The 17,729-nt window shown below is 40.4% G+C and overlaps 1 protein-coding gene across 3 annotated transcripts; it reads right to left on the bottom strand.

Annotated features, from left to right (window-relative positions):
* Nucleotides 1-9,950: 9,950 nt before the first annotated feature.
* Nucleotides 9,951-13,466, bottom strand: LOC115416806 (H-2 class II histocompatibility antigen, E-S beta chain-like). 3 transcript variants are annotated; one of them, XM_030130687.1, is made up of 7 exons: nucleotides 13,303-13,466; nucleotides 11,848-12,120; nucleotides 11,092-11,305; nucleotides 10,916-10,983; nucleotides 10,290-10,403; nucleotides 10,130-10,172; nucleotides 9,951-10,051 (listed from the first exon to the last, which is right to left on the bottom strand). In XM_030130687.1, the coding sequence occupies exons 1-6, from the start codon at nucleotides 13,352-13,354 to the stop codon at nucleotides 10,147-10,149; spliced, it is 747 nt and encodes a 248-aa protein (XP_029986547.1). In that variant the 5' UTR covers nucleotides 13,355-13,466; the 3' UTR covers nucleotides 9,951-10,051; nucleotides 10,130-10,146. The 3 variants fall into 3 exon arrangements, with proteins under 3 accessions (XP_029986547.1, XP_029986548.1, XP_029986546.1); XM_030130688.1 differs by having other exon boundaries at nucleotides 9,986-10,051; nucleotides 10,141-10,172; XM_030130686.1 differs by having other exon boundaries at nucleotides 9,995-10,172.
* Nucleotides 13,467-17,729: the final 4,263 nt, after the last annotated feature.

Here is a 17,729-nt window from a genome sequence, read left to right as displayed (position 1 = left end):
TCTAGCTCTTGGGACATGGAATGTCACTTCGCTGGGAGGGAAGGAGCCGGAGCTTGTAAGGGAGGTTGAGAGATACCGTCTATTGGGCTCACCTCCACACACAGCTTGGGCTCTGGAACCCAACCCCTCAAAAGGGGCTGGACTCTCCACTTCTCTGGCGTTGCCCACGGTGAGAGGTGGCGGGCTGGCGTGGGCTTGCTTATACCCCCTCAGCTCAGCCACCATGTGTTGGAGTTCACCCCGGTGAACGAGAGGGTCGCGTCCCTGCGCCTTCGGGTCGGGGACAGGTGCCTCACTGTTGTCTCGGCCTACGGGCCGAACAGGAGTGCAGAGTACCCGGCCTTCTTGGAGTCCTTGGGAGGGGTGCTGGATGGTGCTCCGACTGGGGGCTCCAGTGTTCTCCTGGGTGACTTCAATGCCCACGTGGGCAATGACAGTGAGACCTGGAGGGGGGTGATGGAACGGCCTCCCCGATCTGAACCCGAGTGGTGTTTTGTTATTGGACTTCTGTGCTAGTCACAGTTTGTCCAGAACAAACACTATGTTTGAACACAGGGATGTCCATAAGTGCACTTGGCACCAGGACACCCTAGGCCGGAGGTCGATGATAGACTTTGTTGTGGTGTCATCAGACCTCAGACCACGTGTTTTGGACACCCGGGTGAAGAGAGGGGCAGAGCTGTCAACCGATCACCACCTGGTGGTGAGTTGGATCCACTGGCAAAGGAGGAAACCGGACCGACTCAGCAGGCCCAAACGTGTTGTGAGGGTCTGTTGGGAACGTCTGGCAGAACCCGATGTCAGTGTGGTCTTCAACTCCCACCTCCGGGAGAGCTTCTCCCAGATCCCGGGGGAGGCTGGGGACATCGAGTCTGAGTGGACCATGTTCTCCACCTCCATTGTCGAAGCGGCTGCTCGGAGCTGTGGTCACAGGGTCTCCGGTGCCTGTCGTGGCGGCAATCCCAGAACCCGGTGGTGGACCCCGGAAGTAAGGGATGCCGTCAAGCTGAAGAAGGAGTCTTATCGAGCCTGGTTGGCTCATGGGACTCCCGAGGCAGCTGATGGGAACCGGCAGGCCAGGCGTGCAGCAGCACGAGCGGTTGTGGAGGCAAAAACTCGGGTCTGGGTGGAGTTTGGGGAGGCCATGGAGGAGGACTATCAGTCGGCCTCGAGGAAATTCTGGCAAACCATCCGGTCCCTCAGGAGGGGAAAGCAGTTCCCCACCAACACTGTTTACAGTGGAAGTGGGAGGAGCTTACCTCGACTGGGGGTGTGGTCGGACGGTGGAAGGAATACTTCGAGGACCTCCTCAATCCCACTGCCACGTCTTCCATGGAGGAAGCAGAGGCTGAGGTCTCAGAGGTGGACTCGTCCATCACCCAAGCTGAAATCACCGAGGTGGTTGGCAAGCTCCTTGGTGGCAGGGCACCGGGGGTGGATGAGATTCACCCTGAGTACCTTCAGTCTCTGGATGTGCAGGGACTGTCTTGGCTGACACGTCTCTGTAACATCGCGTGGCAGTCGGGGACAGTCCCTCTGGATTGGCAGACCGGGGTGGTGGTCCCCCTTTTTAAGAAGGGGGACCGGAGGATGTGCTCCAACCACAGGGGGATCACACTCCTCAGCCTCCTGGGGAAAGTCTATTCCAGGTACTGGAGAGGAGGATCCACCGATGGTCGAACCTTGGATCCAGGAGGAACCATGCGGTTTTTGTCCTGGTCGTGGAATACTGGACCAGCTCTATACTCTCCATCGGGTGCTCGAGGGTTCATGGGAGTTCGCCCAACCAGTCCACATGTGTTTTGTGGATCTGGAGAAGGCATTCGACCGTGTCCCTCATGGTATCCTGGGGGGGTGCTTCGGGAGTATGGGGTCCGAGGCCCTTTGCTGAGGGCAGTCCGGTCCTTGTATGACCGAAGCAGGAGCCTGGTTCGCATTGCCGGCAGTAAGTCAGACCTGTTCCAGGTGCATGTGGGACTCCGGCAGGGCTGCCCTTTGTCACCGGTTTCTGTTCATAATTTTTATGGACAGAATGTCTAGGTGCAGCCAGGGGCCGGAGGGGGTCCGGTTTGAGGACCACAGGATTTCGTCTCTGCTTTTTGCAGATGACGTTGTCCTGTTGACCTCATCAGACCTGGACCTTCAGCGTGTCCTGGGGCGGTTTGCAGCCGAGTGTGAAGCGAGCGGGATGAGGATCAGCACCTCCAAATCCGAGGCCATGGTTCTGGACCGGAAAAAGGTGGTCTGCCCTCTCCGGGTCGGTGGGGAGTCTTTGCCCCAAGTGGAGGAGTTCAAGTATCTCGGGGTCTTGTTCACAGTGAGGGAAGGATGGAGCATGAGATTGACAGATGGATCGGTGCAGCGTCTGCAGTGATGCAGTCGCTGTACCGGTCTGTTGTGGTAAAGAAGGAGCTGAGCCGAGAGGAGAAGCTCTGGATTTACCGTCAGTCTACGTTCCTACCCTCACCTATGGTCATGAGCTTTGGGTCAGGACCGAAAGGACAAGATCCTGGATACAAGCGGTCGAAATGAGTTTCCTCCGCAGGGTGGCTGGGCGCACCCTTAGGGATAGGGGGAGGAGCTCAGTCACCAGGGAGGAGCTCGGAGTAGAGACACTGCTCCTTTACATCCAGAGGGGCCAGCTGAGGTGGATCACACATCTGTTTCACATCCTCCTGGACGCCTCCCTGGGGAAGTGTTCCGGGCATGTCCCACTGGGAGGAGACCTCGGGGAAGACCCAGGACACGTTGGAGAGACTATGTCTGTGGGCTGGCCTGGGAACGCCTCGGGGTCCCCCCGGAAGAGCTGGAGGAGGAGTCTGAGGAGAGGGAAGTCTGGGCATCCCTGCTTAGACTGTTACCCCCGCGACCCGGCCCCGGATAAGCAGTGGATAATGGATGGATGGATAGTTCTTAGAAAACTGATATAAAACACACTAAGTCTGTCAGTTACAGCTGTACACACAGGTGTTTTGTTTTGTCCTTTACTTCTATATTTGTTCTTTTCTACAGTCCTACCAGTCTGAATGTGGAAGAAGAAGACTAGATGTGATGTTACTACAAACTAAGCAGATGAAAACACTTATCTCACTCACCTTGGATAAATTCCATCTATATTGTGTTCTCCTCACAGTTCCATCCTTGTCGTCTTCCAAATATCTTTATTTCAGTCCTGAATGTTTTTCCATCAGTTATTAACGGTGACTTTCTCCCACACAGACGCCATTACCACTTCACCTCTGACCTCTCATCCCAACAGTCTCGTGGTCCTACAGCCTGGCACCGTGTGGAGAGCACCGTCCACATCTAATGATAGCTGTTTGGTGCTCGTGCACCCGTCATCCACCTGTTGGGGCTCACTGTGCTCCAGTGGTGAAGGAGAACCAGGAGTTCAATAACACAAACTATGAGTTTAAGGAGGACACAGTGGAGGTGGGCAGAAACCACTGGAGGGCAAGTGATGAAAAAAAAAGAAATATGGAGTTAAAAATATGAGTGAGTGTTCTGAACTGGACAGTGAAGGTGTGTGGATACCTGACAAGAAGGACAAAGAGAACATGGTGGACCAACTGTATCCAGTAAAACTATAACTGAAGGTAAGTCAGTTATGTCCACCATCTGCTACATTTCAGCTAGCATCCACCCCATGTCTCAGTACCAATATTAGCTTGATGGAGCTAACATTAGCTTCAGTTAGTGTTTCCCACACTTTTTTTTAGGGTTCCATTTTCCTCCTGTGTTTATTTGTGGTGTTAAACCTCTACAACTACATCACAGTTGTTGTGCTGAAAACTTCTCCTCTTCTTCAGTCATCCATACAGAGGCCAAAGATCACCAAATTCACCCTGTCACACCAGCAGAACTCCAAATGTGAGCGGCTGAAGTCATTTCACTCCTTTAGCTTCACAGGCTCATTCTGATGGGGGTGCAGTTTATGGCAGTACCTGGTGCCAAAAACTGCACCCCCAGCTGTGGTAGATATAGTTTTAGTTAGTCTGTGTTTTATAGTTATATATTTAGTGTGTTGTGTGTCTCACATTTAACTTCAGACAGTTTTACACCCTACAGTTGTACAGTCTTTAATATTAAACAGGTTAAATAAACAGAACTGCAGTGTTGTCCTGTTCGTGGCTGACTCAGGCAGAAGGAGCAGTTTTAAGCAGGAAGTAGAATTCAGCACAACTACACAGACTACAGAACAGATCTGTACACACCAGCTGAACACTGAAGGTAGTCGTTCTGGGACCGTTTGAATTCAGCACTAGTTTGGTGTAGCTGTAATCTGAGTTTAACCACAGAGTGTGTGTGTGTGTGGGGGGGGGGTGACCACATGTGACTGTGGGGGGGGTCATCCTATTTTAAATGAAGAACAGCATCTGTTCAATAAAGCATTCAGCTTTAAAGTGTAACCTGAGATCTGAGCCTCCTGTACTGTAAGAGAGTATTCTATTACACTGGAATAGAGTATTCTACTATAACTGTCCTGGAGTATTCTACTATAATGTACTGGAGTATTCTATTATACATTATTATTATTATATATAAATTATTTGTTTTTGTTTGTTCAGTTTAAATGTTTGTGTTTGTTCAGTTTAAATGTTTGTTTGTGTTTGTTCAGTTTAAATGTTTGTTTGTGTTTGTTCAGTTTAAATGTTTGTTTGTGTTTGTTCAGTTTAAATGTTTGTTTGTGTTTGTTCAGTTTAAATGTTTGTTTGTGTTTGTTCAGTTTAAATGTTTGTGTTTGTTCAGTTTAAATATTTGTTTGTGTTTGTTCAGTTTAAATGTTTGTGTTTGTTCAGTTTAAATGTTTGTTTGTGTTTGTTCAGTTTAAATGTTTGTGTTTGTTCAGTTTAAATGTTTGTTTGTGTTTGTTCAGTTTAAATATTTGTGTTTGTTCAGTTTAAATGTTTGTTTGTGTTTGTTCAGTTTAAATGTTTGTGTTTGTTCAGTTTAAATATTTGTTTTTGTTTGTTCAGTTTAAATGTTTGTGTTTGTTCAGTTTAAATGTTTGTGTTTGTTCAGTTTAAATATTTGTTTTTGTTTGTTCAGTTTAAATGTTTGTGTTTGTTCAGTTTAAATATTTGTTTTTGTTTGTTCAGTTTAAATGTTTGTGTTTGTTCAGTTTAAATGTTTGTTTGTGTTTGTTCAGTTTAAATGTTTGTGTTTGTTCAGTTTAAATGTTTGTGTTTGTTCAGTTTAAATGTTTGTGTTTGTTCAGTTTAAATGTTTGTTTGTGTTTGTTCAGTTTAAATGTTTGTTTGTGTTTGTTCAGTTTAAATGTTTGTGTTTGTTCAGTTTAAATGTTTGTGTTTGTTCAGTTTAAATGTTTGTTTGTGTTTGTTCAGTTTAAATGTTTGTGTTTGTTCAGTTTAAATGTTTCTGTTTGTTCAGTTTAAATGTTTGTTTGTGTTTGTTCAGTTTAAATGTTTGTGTTTGTTCAGTTTAAATGATTGTTTGTGTTTGTTCAGTTTTAAATGTTTGTGTTTGTTCAGTTTAAATGTTTGTTTGTGTTTGTTCAGTTTAAATGTTTGTGTTTGTTCAGTTTAAATATTTGTTTTTGTTTGTTCAGTTTAAATGTTTGTGTTTGTTCAGTTTAAATGTTTGTTTGTGTTTGTTCAGTTTAAATGTTTGTGTTTGTTCAGTTTAAATGTTTGTGTTTGTTCAGTTTAAATGTTTGTTTGTGTTTGTTCAGTTTAAATGTTTGTGTTTGTTCAGTTTAAATGTTTGTTTGTGTTTGTTCAGTTTAAATGTTTGTGTTTGTTCAGTTTAAATGTTTGTTTGTGTTTGTTCAGTTTAAATATTTGTGTTTGTTCAGTTTAAATGTTTGTTTGTGTTTGTTCAGTTTAAATGTTTGTGTTTGTTCAGTTTAAATATTTGTTTTTGTTTGTTCAGTTTAAATGTTTGTTTGTGTTTGTTCAGTTTAAATGTTTGTTTGTGTTTGTTCAGTTTAAATGTTTGTTTGTGTTTGTTTAGTTTAAATGTTTGTTTGTTCAGTTTAAATGTTTGTTTGTGTTTGTTCAGTTTAAATGTTTGTGTTTGTTCAGTTTCAATGTTTGTTTGTGTTTGTTCAGTTTAAATGTTTGTGTTTGTTCGGTTTAAATGTTTGTTTGTGTTTGTTCAGTTTAAATGTTTGTGTTTGTTCAGTTTAAATGTTTGTTTGTGTTTGTTCAGTTTAAATGTTTGTGTTTGTTCAGTTTAAATGTTTGTGTTTGTTCAGTTTAAATGTTTGTTTGTGTTTGTTCAGTTTAAATGTTTGTGTTTGTTCAGTTTAAATGTTTGTGTTTGTTCAGTTTAAATGTTTGTTTGTGTTTGTTCAGTTTAAATGTTTGTTTGTGTTTGTTCAGTTTAAATGTTTGTGTTTGTTCAGTTTTAAATGTTTGTTTGTGTTTGTTCAGTTTAAATGTTTGTTTGTGTTTGTTCAGTTTAAATGTTTGTGTTTGTTCAGTTTAAATATTTGTTTTTGTTTGTTCAGTTTAAATGTTTGTTTGTGTTTGTTCAGTTTAAATGTTTGTTTGTGTTTGTTCAGTTTAAATGTTTGTTTGTTCAGTTTAAATGTTTGTTTGTGTTTGTTCAGTTTAAATGTTTGTTTGTGTTTGTTCAGTTTAAATGTTTGTGTTTGTTCGGTTTAAATGTTTGTTTGTGTTTGTTCAGTTTAAATGTTTGTGTTTGTTCAGTTTAAATGTTTGTTTGTGTTTGTTCAGTTTAAATGTTTGTGTTTGTTCAGTTTAAATGTTTGTTTGTGTTTGTTCAGTTTAAATGTTTGTGTTTTTTCAGTTTAAATGTTTGTTTGTGTTTGTTCAGTTTAATGTTTGTTTGTGTTTGTTCAGTTTAAATGTTTGTTTGTGTTTGTTCAGTTTAAATGTTTGTGTTTGTTCAGTTTAAATGTTTGTTTGTGTTTGTTCAGTTTAAATGTTTGTTTGTGTTTGTTCAGTTTAAATGTTTGTGTTTGTTCAGTTTTAAATGTTTGTTTGTGTTTGTTCAGTTTAAATGTTTGTTTGTGTTTGTTCAGTTTAAATGTTTGTGTTTGTTCAGTTTAAATGTTTGTGTTTGTTCAGTTTAAATGTTTGTTTGTGTTTGTTCAGTTTTAAATGTTTGTTTGTGTTTGTTCAGTTTAAATGTTTGTTTGTGTTTGTTCAGTTTAAATGTTTGTTTGTGTTTGTTCAGTTTAAATGTTTGTTTGTGTTTGTTCAGTTTAAATGTTTGTGTTTGTTCAGTTTAAATGTTTGTGTTTGTTAAGTTTTAAATGTTTGTTTGTGTTTGTTCAGTTTAAATGTTTGTTTGTGTTTGCTCAGTTTAAATGTTTGTGTTTGTTCAGTTTAAATATTTGTTTTTGTTTGTTCAGTTTAAATGTTTGTTTGTGTTTGTTCAGTTTAAATGTTTGTGTTTGTTCAGTTTAAATGTTTGTTTGTGTTTGTTCAGTTTAAATGTTTGTGTTTGTTCAGTTTAAATGTTTGTTTGTGTTTGTTCAGTTTAAATGTTTGTTTGTGTTTGTTCAGTTTAAATGTTTGTGTTTGTTCAGTTTAAATGTTTGTTTGTGTTTGTTCAGTTTAAATGTTTGTGTTTGTTCAGTTTAAATGTTTGTTTGTGTTTGTTCAGTTTAAATGTTTGTGTTTGTTCAGTTTAAAATGTTTGTTTGTGTTTGTTCAGTTTAAATATTTGTGTTTGTTCAGTTTAAATGTTTGTTTGTGTTTGTTCAGTTTAAATGTTTGTGTTTGTTCAGTTTAAATATTTGTTTTTGTTTGTTCAGTTTAAATGTTTGTGTTTGTTCAGTTTAAATATTTGTTTTTGTTGTTCAGTTTAAATGTTTGTGTTTGTTCAGTTTAAATGTTTGTTTGTGTTTGTTCAGTTTAAATGTTTGTTTGTGTTTGTTCAGTTTAAATGTTTGTTTGTGTTCATCAGTTGTGTTGTTTATGACTGAATATCACTTGGTTGTGTGTGTGTGTGTGTGTGTGTGTGTGTGTGTGTGTGTGTGTGTGTGTGTGTGGTAGTCCACTTCTGAACATGTGGACTCATCAGATGAGAACCTACAGTCCTGGAACTGGAACACAGCAGGACTACAAATGAACTAATGAAAACCACAGACCAAGAAGATGAAAGGAAAGCACCTGAAACAGACAGGATATGAAATGAACGGAACCTGTATGAATTTAGACAAAACAGAGTCTGAACGGTCTGTTCATGAGGAGACCACATGACCTGGAACTGCACCACCAGGAGTTTCATCAAACCAGACACATGTTTCATATTCATCTGACTTCAACGTGCACATGTCCTTATTTTATTAAATATTTGGAGCTTTTCTGAACTGTCAGTCATGAGCCTTTAGTTATTTTTAATCATTATTTCTGTCTTCGTTGTCCTACCAGAGCTTCCATCAGTTGTTGCCGTTCACAGACACAGTTGAACCAGTTTGTTTGACCTCAGACCGTGCATCAGCTGATTCCACATGTGTTCCATCAGTTCAGTGTCAGGTTTCTGCCTCTGCTCCAGTGGACTCAGATCACATGGGAACACTGAGGATTCTCCTGCTCTGGTACAGTACAGTTACATTTGGGTTTACAGGTTTCATTTACTGCATTACTTGTGTAGAAGTGTGTGCTGTTCCACATGTACTAACACAAATGTCAGATGAACCTGTAACTCATCTGTTGTGCAGGTGTTCTTTGTACCAGACTGGGAATTCCCAGTCCAAACACACAAACTGCTGTTTCTGTAAACTGCACATCCACCACTTTACATCAGACCTTATGCTCTGTTTCCACTGCGTGGTATCGGCTCAACTCGACTTGTCCTTTTTGTTTTTCCATTACAAAAAAGGACCTGGAATCTGGTACCTGGTACTAGGTTTATGGTACCTGGTACTAGGTTTATGGTACCTGGTACTAGGTTTATGGTACCTGGTACTAGTTTTTTGGTACCTCCTCCGCTGAGGTTCCAGGACTGGGGACCAGATACTAAAGGTGACACTGTGTAAACACTGCAGACCTCTGATTGGTCAGACAGTTTTCCGTGCCCCGCCCTTTTCCAGTCCATCTGTGGCTCCATGAATCCACATGAGAACAGATGAACTAGACCAGGGTCGGTCCAGATTCAGTCTGTGGTGGAAGACGGAAAAATTCAGACCAGACAACAGGCAACGAGTGAGTTTTATCAGCAACTCTGAACAGGCAACACAGAAATACCGCGCCACATCACTATGACGACAGGTCCTGTAAAGTGGGTAGTATGTGGAATGGAAACAGTCTGAGGAATACTGAGCTGAGCCGGTTCCATGGAGTGGAAACATGGCAATACTGTCCTCATCTACTGTAAACTGCACATCCATCAGTTTACATCAGACCTGACTGTTCTCATCTTCTGCAGGTAAACACTGTCTTACTCCAGTCTGACAGACAGACAGACAGACAGACAGAACGACAGACAGACAGACAGACAGACAGACAGGAGAACACAGATGTAGAATCCAAACCACTGTTCCATCACACAACACTTGATGTTCTTCTTGGTTAGTAAATTTAATTAGTTTTTCATTCTAAGATAAATTCCCACACCCAACCTGGACTTTTGTGTTTTAGGTTTCTTTTTCTAAAAGTGGGTTTTATTGAATCACAGTTCAGATACATGAATAAAAGTGGGTTTTATTGAATAAAAGTTGATCAAACGCTCAAAGCCCAGAAGTGATCCAAACACATTCAATGGGATTTAAATGAAGATTAAAGTAAATATGATCAAACAGCAACAACAGAACCAGGACCACTGACCCAGGACCACTGACCCAGGACCACTGACCCAGGACCACTGAACCAGAACCACTGAACCAGAACCACTGAACCAGAACCACTGACCCAGGACCACTGAACCAGGACCACTGACCCAGGACCACTGACCCAGGTCCAGACCCCTGACCTGGGTCCAGGGCCAGAGGTCAGTGGTTCAGTGTGTCCAGCAGGAGGCAGAACTGAACTGAAAACACAACAAACAGAAGAAAACAGCAACAGCAGGATGGAACTGAATATACAGGACTGGACCAGGACCAAGACCAGGACCAGGACTGGGACCAAGACAAGGACTGCGACTGGGACCAGGACAGGACTGGGACCAGGACTGGGACCAGGACTGGGACCAGGACTCGGACCAGAACTGGAATCAGCTGGTAGGGACCAGAATACGACCTGTTTAAAGAGAAGAAGGTGGTTAAACAGGTAAACTGGTTCAGACTGGTTTAAAGTGGTTTAAACTGGTTCATACTGGTTTAAACCAGTTTAAACTGGTTTCCAGTGGTGTCTGACCTTGGGCCTTCCTCTTGTAGTAGATGAATCCAGCCAGAGATAAAACCAGACCCAGGATCAGACCTGAGGCTCCGATGGCGATTTTATTCTTCTGAGATTCAGGCATCGACGGATCTGAGACACAGACAGACAGACAGACAGACAGGTTAGAGAGAGAGAGACAGACAGGTGTACAGACAGACAGGTGTTCAGTCAGACAGGTGTACAGACAGACAGGTGTTCAGTCAGACAGGTGTTCAGACAGACAGGTGTTCAGACAGACAGGTGTTCAGACAGACAGGTGTACAGACAGACAGGTGTTCAGTCAGACAGGTGTACAGACAGACAGGTGTTCAGTCAGACAGGTGTTCAGACAGACAGGTGTACAGACAGACAGGTGTACAGACAGACAGGTGTTCAGTCAGACAGGTGTACAGACAGACAGGTGTTCAGTCAGACAGGTGTTCAGACAGACAGGTGTTCAGTCAGACAGGTGTACAGACAGACAGGTGTTCAGTCAGACAGGTGTTCACACAGACAGGTGTTCAGACAGACAGGTGTTCAGTCAGACAGGTGTTCAGACAGACAGGTGTTCAGACAGACAGGTGTTCAGACAGACAGGTGTACAGACAGACAGGTGTACTGACCCCAGTCTGTGATCAGTGCTTCTTTCAGACTGATGTGTTCGACCACACACGAGATTTTCTCTCCAGACCTGAAACACAAACACAGACCCTCAGACTGACTGGACCAGGACCGCCTGGACCAGGACCACCTGGACCACATCCACCTGGACCCAGACCCAGACCTGGACTGGACTCACCTGGGTGTGTACTCCAGGTGGGAGTGGACCTGGTAGAACCAGTCTCCATCTTCCAGCTCATCAGTGGATGTGACATCAGAGGTGACCTCCTGTCCGTCTCGTCTCCAGGTCACTTTGATCCTTTTGGGGTAGAAGTCGTAGACGCTGCAGACCAGCATGGACGGGTGTCCACCAGAGGGAGGTGTGGTGGAGTAGAGACGCACTGTGGGAGGAACTGGAACGAAGTGGTAATTAACGACCCAACCAGAGCTCAGTAGAACCCACAGGTGTTACACAACAGCTGATGGTCACATGGTTCTGATGTGAGTGAACTGGACTGGACTGGACTGGACTGGACTGAACTGGACTGGACTGGACTGGACTGAACTGGACTGGACTGAACTGGACTCATGTGGTTCAACTGTTTATTTTCAGTCAAAGGTTTTTAAATTGCTGCACTTTCACAGTTTCACCACCAGAGGGACACTTTACACTGAAGGAAAACTGGACCTGTGTCCTGAACTAACAAGGAATAATAATAATAATAATAATAATAATAATAATAATAATAATAATAATAATAATAATGTATTTGATTTACTATGAACTGAACAGACATGAGAAAAACACAGAAAAAGTTTAAAACAGTTTAAAACTGTATCAACTCTGATAGATTCATGTTCTAATAATAATATTATTATTATTATTATTATTATTATTATTATTATTATCATTATTATTATAACTGTGATCTGATTGGTTGTTTCATAAACTCACCTGATTTAGTCAGAACAATCTTCTGCCAGACATCTATGTTGGGTTTGCAGACGCTCTCCTTCATACTTCTTGTCTGGGCCATTATTGAAGGATCTTCATTGAATCGTTTTGCGTTCTTCACTCCCAGTTCAGTGTATCCCACATATTTATCCAAACTGCTGCTGAACTTCAGATACTCCAGTTTATTGTAGAAATAAGAGACTGTGTACTCGATGTCCTTCAGTTCAGAGGAGTTAAAGCCACAGCGTTGTGTCATATAAAAGGCATATCCATCTGAACAACAAAGAGACAAACAGTGTATTATTCAGAGTATTATTCAGAGTACTATTCAGTGTATTATTCAGAGTATTATTCAGAGTATTATTAGTGTATTATTCAGAGTATTATTCAGTATATTACTAAGTGTATTATTCAGAGTATTATTCAGAATATTATTCAGAGTACTATTCAGTGTATTATTCAGAGTATTATTCAGTGTATTATTCAGAGTATTATTCAGAGTATTATTAGTGTATTATTCAGAGTATTATTCAGTATATTACTAAGTGTATTATTCAGAGTATTATTCAGTGTATTAATCAGAGAACTATTCAGTGTATTATTCAGAGTATTATTCAGAGTATTATTCAGAGTACTATTCAGTGTATTATTCAGAGTATTATTCAGAGTATTATTAGTGTATTATTCAGAGTATTATTCAGTATATTACTAAGTGTATTATTCAGAGTATTATTCAGTGTATTAATCAGAGAACTATTCAGTGTATTATTCAGAGAATTATTCAGAGTATTATTCAGAGTACTATTCAGTGTATTATTCAGAGTATTATTCAGAGTATTATTAGTGTATTATTCAGAGTATTATTCAGTATATTACTAAGTGTATTATTCAGAGTATTATTCAGTGTATTAATCAGAGAACTATTCAGTGTATTATTCAGAGTATTATTCAGTGTATTATTCAGTGTATTATTCAGAGTATTATTAGTGTATTATTCAGAGTATTATTCAGGATATTACTAAGTGTATTATTCAGAGTATTATTCAGTGTATTATTCAGAGTATTATTAGTGTATTATTCAGAGTATTATTCAGTATATTACTAAGTGTATTATTCAGAGTATTATTCAGTGTATTATTCAGAGTATTATTCAGAGTATTATTAGTGTATTATTCAGAATATTATTCAGTGTATTATTCAGAATATTATTCAGTGTATTATTCAGAGTATTATTCAGTGTATTATTCAGAGTATTATTCAGTGTATTATTCAGAGTATTATTCAGAGTATTATTCAGTGTATTATTCAGAGTATTATTCAGTGTATTATTCAGAGTATTATTCAGTGTATTATTCAGAGTATTATTCAGAGTATTATTCAGAGTATTATTCAGTGTATTATTCAGAGTATTATTCAGTGTATTATTCAGAGTATTATTCAGTGTATTTCTCATACCTGTTGCTGTGAACAGACTGATGACGACAAGGAAGACTGGGAATGAAAACATGTTCTGGATGTTCTTGTTCTTTTTCTTCCTTTTCTGTTCTTCTTCTTCTTCTTCTTCTTCTTCTGTTCTGGTTGTTGTTTGTGTTCGAAGTGCTTCAGTCCGTCTGTGCGCTGCTGTTAAACCAGTTGTGTGGTCACATGACCTGCATCATCATCTGTTTCCAGGCAGACGACCATGAACACAGTCTGATCAAACTCACACTTCTGTAAGCTCTGATGTTAGGACCACAACTACACACATTTGTGTCTAAAACTACACACATTTGTGTCTAAAACTACACACGTTTGTGTTTAAAACTACACACGTTTGTGTCCACAACTACACACATTTGTGTCTAAAACTACACACATTTGTGTCTAAAACTACACACGTTTGTGTCCAAAACTACACACGTTTGTGTCCACAACTACACACATTTGTGTCCACAACTACACACATTTGTGTCCACAACTACACACATTTGTGTCCACAACTACACACGTTTGTGTCCAAAACTACACACGTTTGTGTCCACAACTACACACATTTGTGTTTAAAACTACACACATTTGTGTCCACAACTACACACATTTGTGTCTAAAACTACACACGTTTGTGTCCACAACTACACACATTTGTGTTTAAAACTACACACATTTGTGTCCACAACTACACACATTTGTGTCTAAAACTACACACATTTGTGTCCACAACTACACACATTTGTGTCCACAACTACACACATTTGTGTCCACAACTACACACATTTGTGTCCACAACTACACACGTTTGTGTCCAAAACTACACACGTTTGTGTCCACAACTACACACATTTGTGTTTAAAACTACACACATTTGTGTCCACAACTACACACATTTGTGTCTAAAACTACACACGTTTGTGTCCACAACTACACACATTTGTGTCTAAAACTACACACGTTTGTGTCTAAAACTACACACATTTGTGTTTAAAACTACACACATTTGTGTCTAAAACTACACACATTTGTGTTTAAAACTACACACATTTGTGTCCACAACTACACACGTTTGTGTCCAAAACTACACACGTTTGTGTCTAAAACTACACACGTTTGTGTCCACAACTACACACATTTGTGTCCATGACTACACACGTTTGTGTCCAGAACTACACACGTTTGTGTCCAGAACTACACACGTTTGTGTCCAGAACTACACACGTTTGTGTTCAAAACTACACACGTTTGTGTCTAAAACTACACACGTTTGTGTACAAAACTACACACGTTTGTATCTAAAACTACACACGTTTGTGTCGAAAACTACACACGTTTGTGTCCAAAACTACACACGTTTGTGTCTAAAACAACACACGTTTGTGTTCAAAACTACACACGTTTGTGTCCAAAACTACACACGTTTGTTTCTAAAACTACACACGTTTGTCCAAAACTACACACGTTTGTATCTAAAACTACACACGTTTGTGTCGAAAACTACACACGTTTGTGTTCAAAACTACACACGTTTGTGTCCAAAACTACACACGTTTGTGTCCAGAACTACACACGTTTGTGTTCAAAACTACACACGTTTGTGTCTAAAACTACACACGTTTGTGTTCAAAACTACACACGTTTGTGTCTAAAACTACACACGTTTGTGTCCACAACTACACACGTTTGTGTCCAAAACTACACACGTTTGTGTCCAAAACTACACACGTTTGTGTCCAAAACGAAACACGTTTGTGTCCAGAACTACACACGTTTGTGTCCAGAACTACACACGTTTGTGTCCAGAACTACACACGTTTGTGTCCAGAACTACACACGTTTGTGTCCAAAACTACAAACGTTTGTGTCTAAAACTACACACGTTTGTGTCTAAAACTACACACGTTTGTGTCCAAAACTACACACGTTTGTGTCCACAACTACACACGTTTGTGTCTTAAACTACACACGTTTGTGTCCAAAACTACACACGTTTGTGTTCAAAACGAAATACGTTTGTGTCCAGAACCACACACGTTTGTGTTCAAATCGAAACACGTTATTGTCCAGAACTACACACGTTTGTGTCCAGAACTACACACGTTTGTGTCCAGAACTACACACGTTTGTGTCCAAAACTACACACGTTTGTGTCCAAAACTACACACGTTTGTGTCCAAAACTACACACGTTTGTGTCCAGAACTACACACGTTTGTGTCCAAAACTACACACGTTTGTGTCCAAAACTACACACGTTTGTGTCCAAAACTACACACGTTTGTGTCCAAAACTACACACGTTTGTGTTCAAAACGAAACACGTTTGTGTTCAAAACGAAACACGTTTGTGTCCAGAACTACACACGTTTGTGTCTAAAACTACACACGTTTGTGTCCACAACTACACACATTTGTGTCTAAAACTACACACATTTGTGTCCAAACTACACACATTTGTGTCCAAAACTACACACGTTTGTGTTAAAACTACACACGTTTGTGTCTAAAACTACACACATTTGTGTTTAAAACTACACACATTTGTGTTTAAAACTACACACATTTGTGTTTAAAACTACACACGTTTGTGTCTAAAACTACACACATTTGTGTCTAAAACTACACACGTTTGTGTTTAAAACTACACACATTTGTGTCTAAAACTACACACATTTGTGTTTAAAACTACACACATTTGTGTCCACAACTACACACATTTGTGTCTAAAACTACACACATTTGTGTCCACAACTACACACATTTGTGTTTAAAACTACACACATTTGTGTCCACAACTACACAACGTTTGTGTCTAAAACTACACACATTTGTGTCCAAACTACACACGTTTGTGTCCAAAACGAAACACGTTTGTGTCCAGAACTACACACGTTTGTGTCCAGAACTACACACGTTTGTGTCCAGAACTACACACGTTTGTGTCCAGAACTACACACGTTTGTGTCCAAAACTACACACGTTTGTGTCTAAAACTACACACGTTTGTGTCTAAAACTACACACGTTTGTGTCCAAAACTACACACGTTTGTGTCCACAACTACACACGTTTGTGTCTTAAACTACACACGTTTGTGTCCAAAACTACACACGTTTGTGTCTAAAACTACACACGTTTGTGTCCAGAACTACACACGTTTGTGTCCACAACTACACACGTTTGTGTCCACAACTACACACGTTTGTGTTCAAAACTAAACACGTTTCTGTCTAAAACTACACACGTTTGTGTCCAAAACTACACACGTTTGTGTCCACAACTACACACGTTTGTGTCCACAACTACACACGTTTGTGTCCACAACTACACACGTTTTTGTCCAAAACTACACACGTTTGTGTCTAAAACTACACACGTTTGTGTCTAAAACTACACACGTTTGTGTCCAAAACTACACACGTTTGTGTCCAAAACGAAACACGTTTGTGTCCAAAACTACACACGTTTGTGTCCAGAACTACACACATTTGTGTCCAAAACTACACACGTTTGTGTTCAAATCGAAACACGTTTGTGTCCAGAACTACACACGTTTGTGTCTAAAACTACACACGTTTGTGTTCAAAACTACACACGTTTGTGTCCAAAACGAAACACGTTTGTGTCTAAAACTACACACGTTTGTGTTCAAAACTACACACGTTTGTGTCCAGAACTACACACGTTTGTGTCCAAAACTACACACGTTTGTGTTCAAATCGAAACACATTTGTGTCTAAAACTACACACGTTTGTGTTCAAAACTACACACGTTTGTGTCCAAAACTACACACGTTTGTGTCCAAAACTACACACGTTTGTGTCTAAAACTACACACGTTTGTGTCCAAAACTACACACGTTTGTGTCCAGAACTACACACATTTGTGTCCATGACTACACACGTTTGTGTCCAAAACTACACACGTTTGTGTCCAAAACTACACACGTTTGTGTCCAGAACTACACACATTTGTGTCCATGACTACACACGTTTGTGTCCAGAACTACACACGTTTGTGTCCAGAACTACACACGTTTGTGTCCAGAACTACACATGTTTGTGTTCAAAACTACACACGTTTGTGTCTAAAACTACACACGTTTGTGTCCAAAACTACACACGTTTGTATCTAAAACTACACACGTTTGTGTCGAAAACTACACACGTTTGTGTCCAAAACTACACACGTTTGTGTCTAAAACTACACACGTTTGTCCAAAACTACACACGTTTGTATCTAAAACTACACACGTTTGTGTCGAAAACTACACACGTTTGTGTTCAAAACTACACACGTTTGTGTCCAAAACTACACACGTTTGTGTCCAGAACTACACACGTTTGTGTTCAAAACGAAACACGTTTGTGTCCAAAACGAAACACGTTTGTGTCCAGAACTACACACGTTTGTG

The sequence above is a fragment of the Sphaeramia orbicularis genome, unplaced genomic scaffold (assembly GCF_902148855.1).
Source record: "Sphaeramia orbicularis unplaced genomic scaffold, fSphaOr1.1, whole genome shotgun sequence".
NCBI lineage: Eukaryota > Metazoa > Chordata > Actinopteri > Kurtiformes > Apogonidae > Sphaeramia > Sphaeramia orbicularis.
The sequence above is the reverse complement of the archived record's forward strand: the minus strand, read 5'-3'. Positions and strand labels throughout refer to the sequence as shown.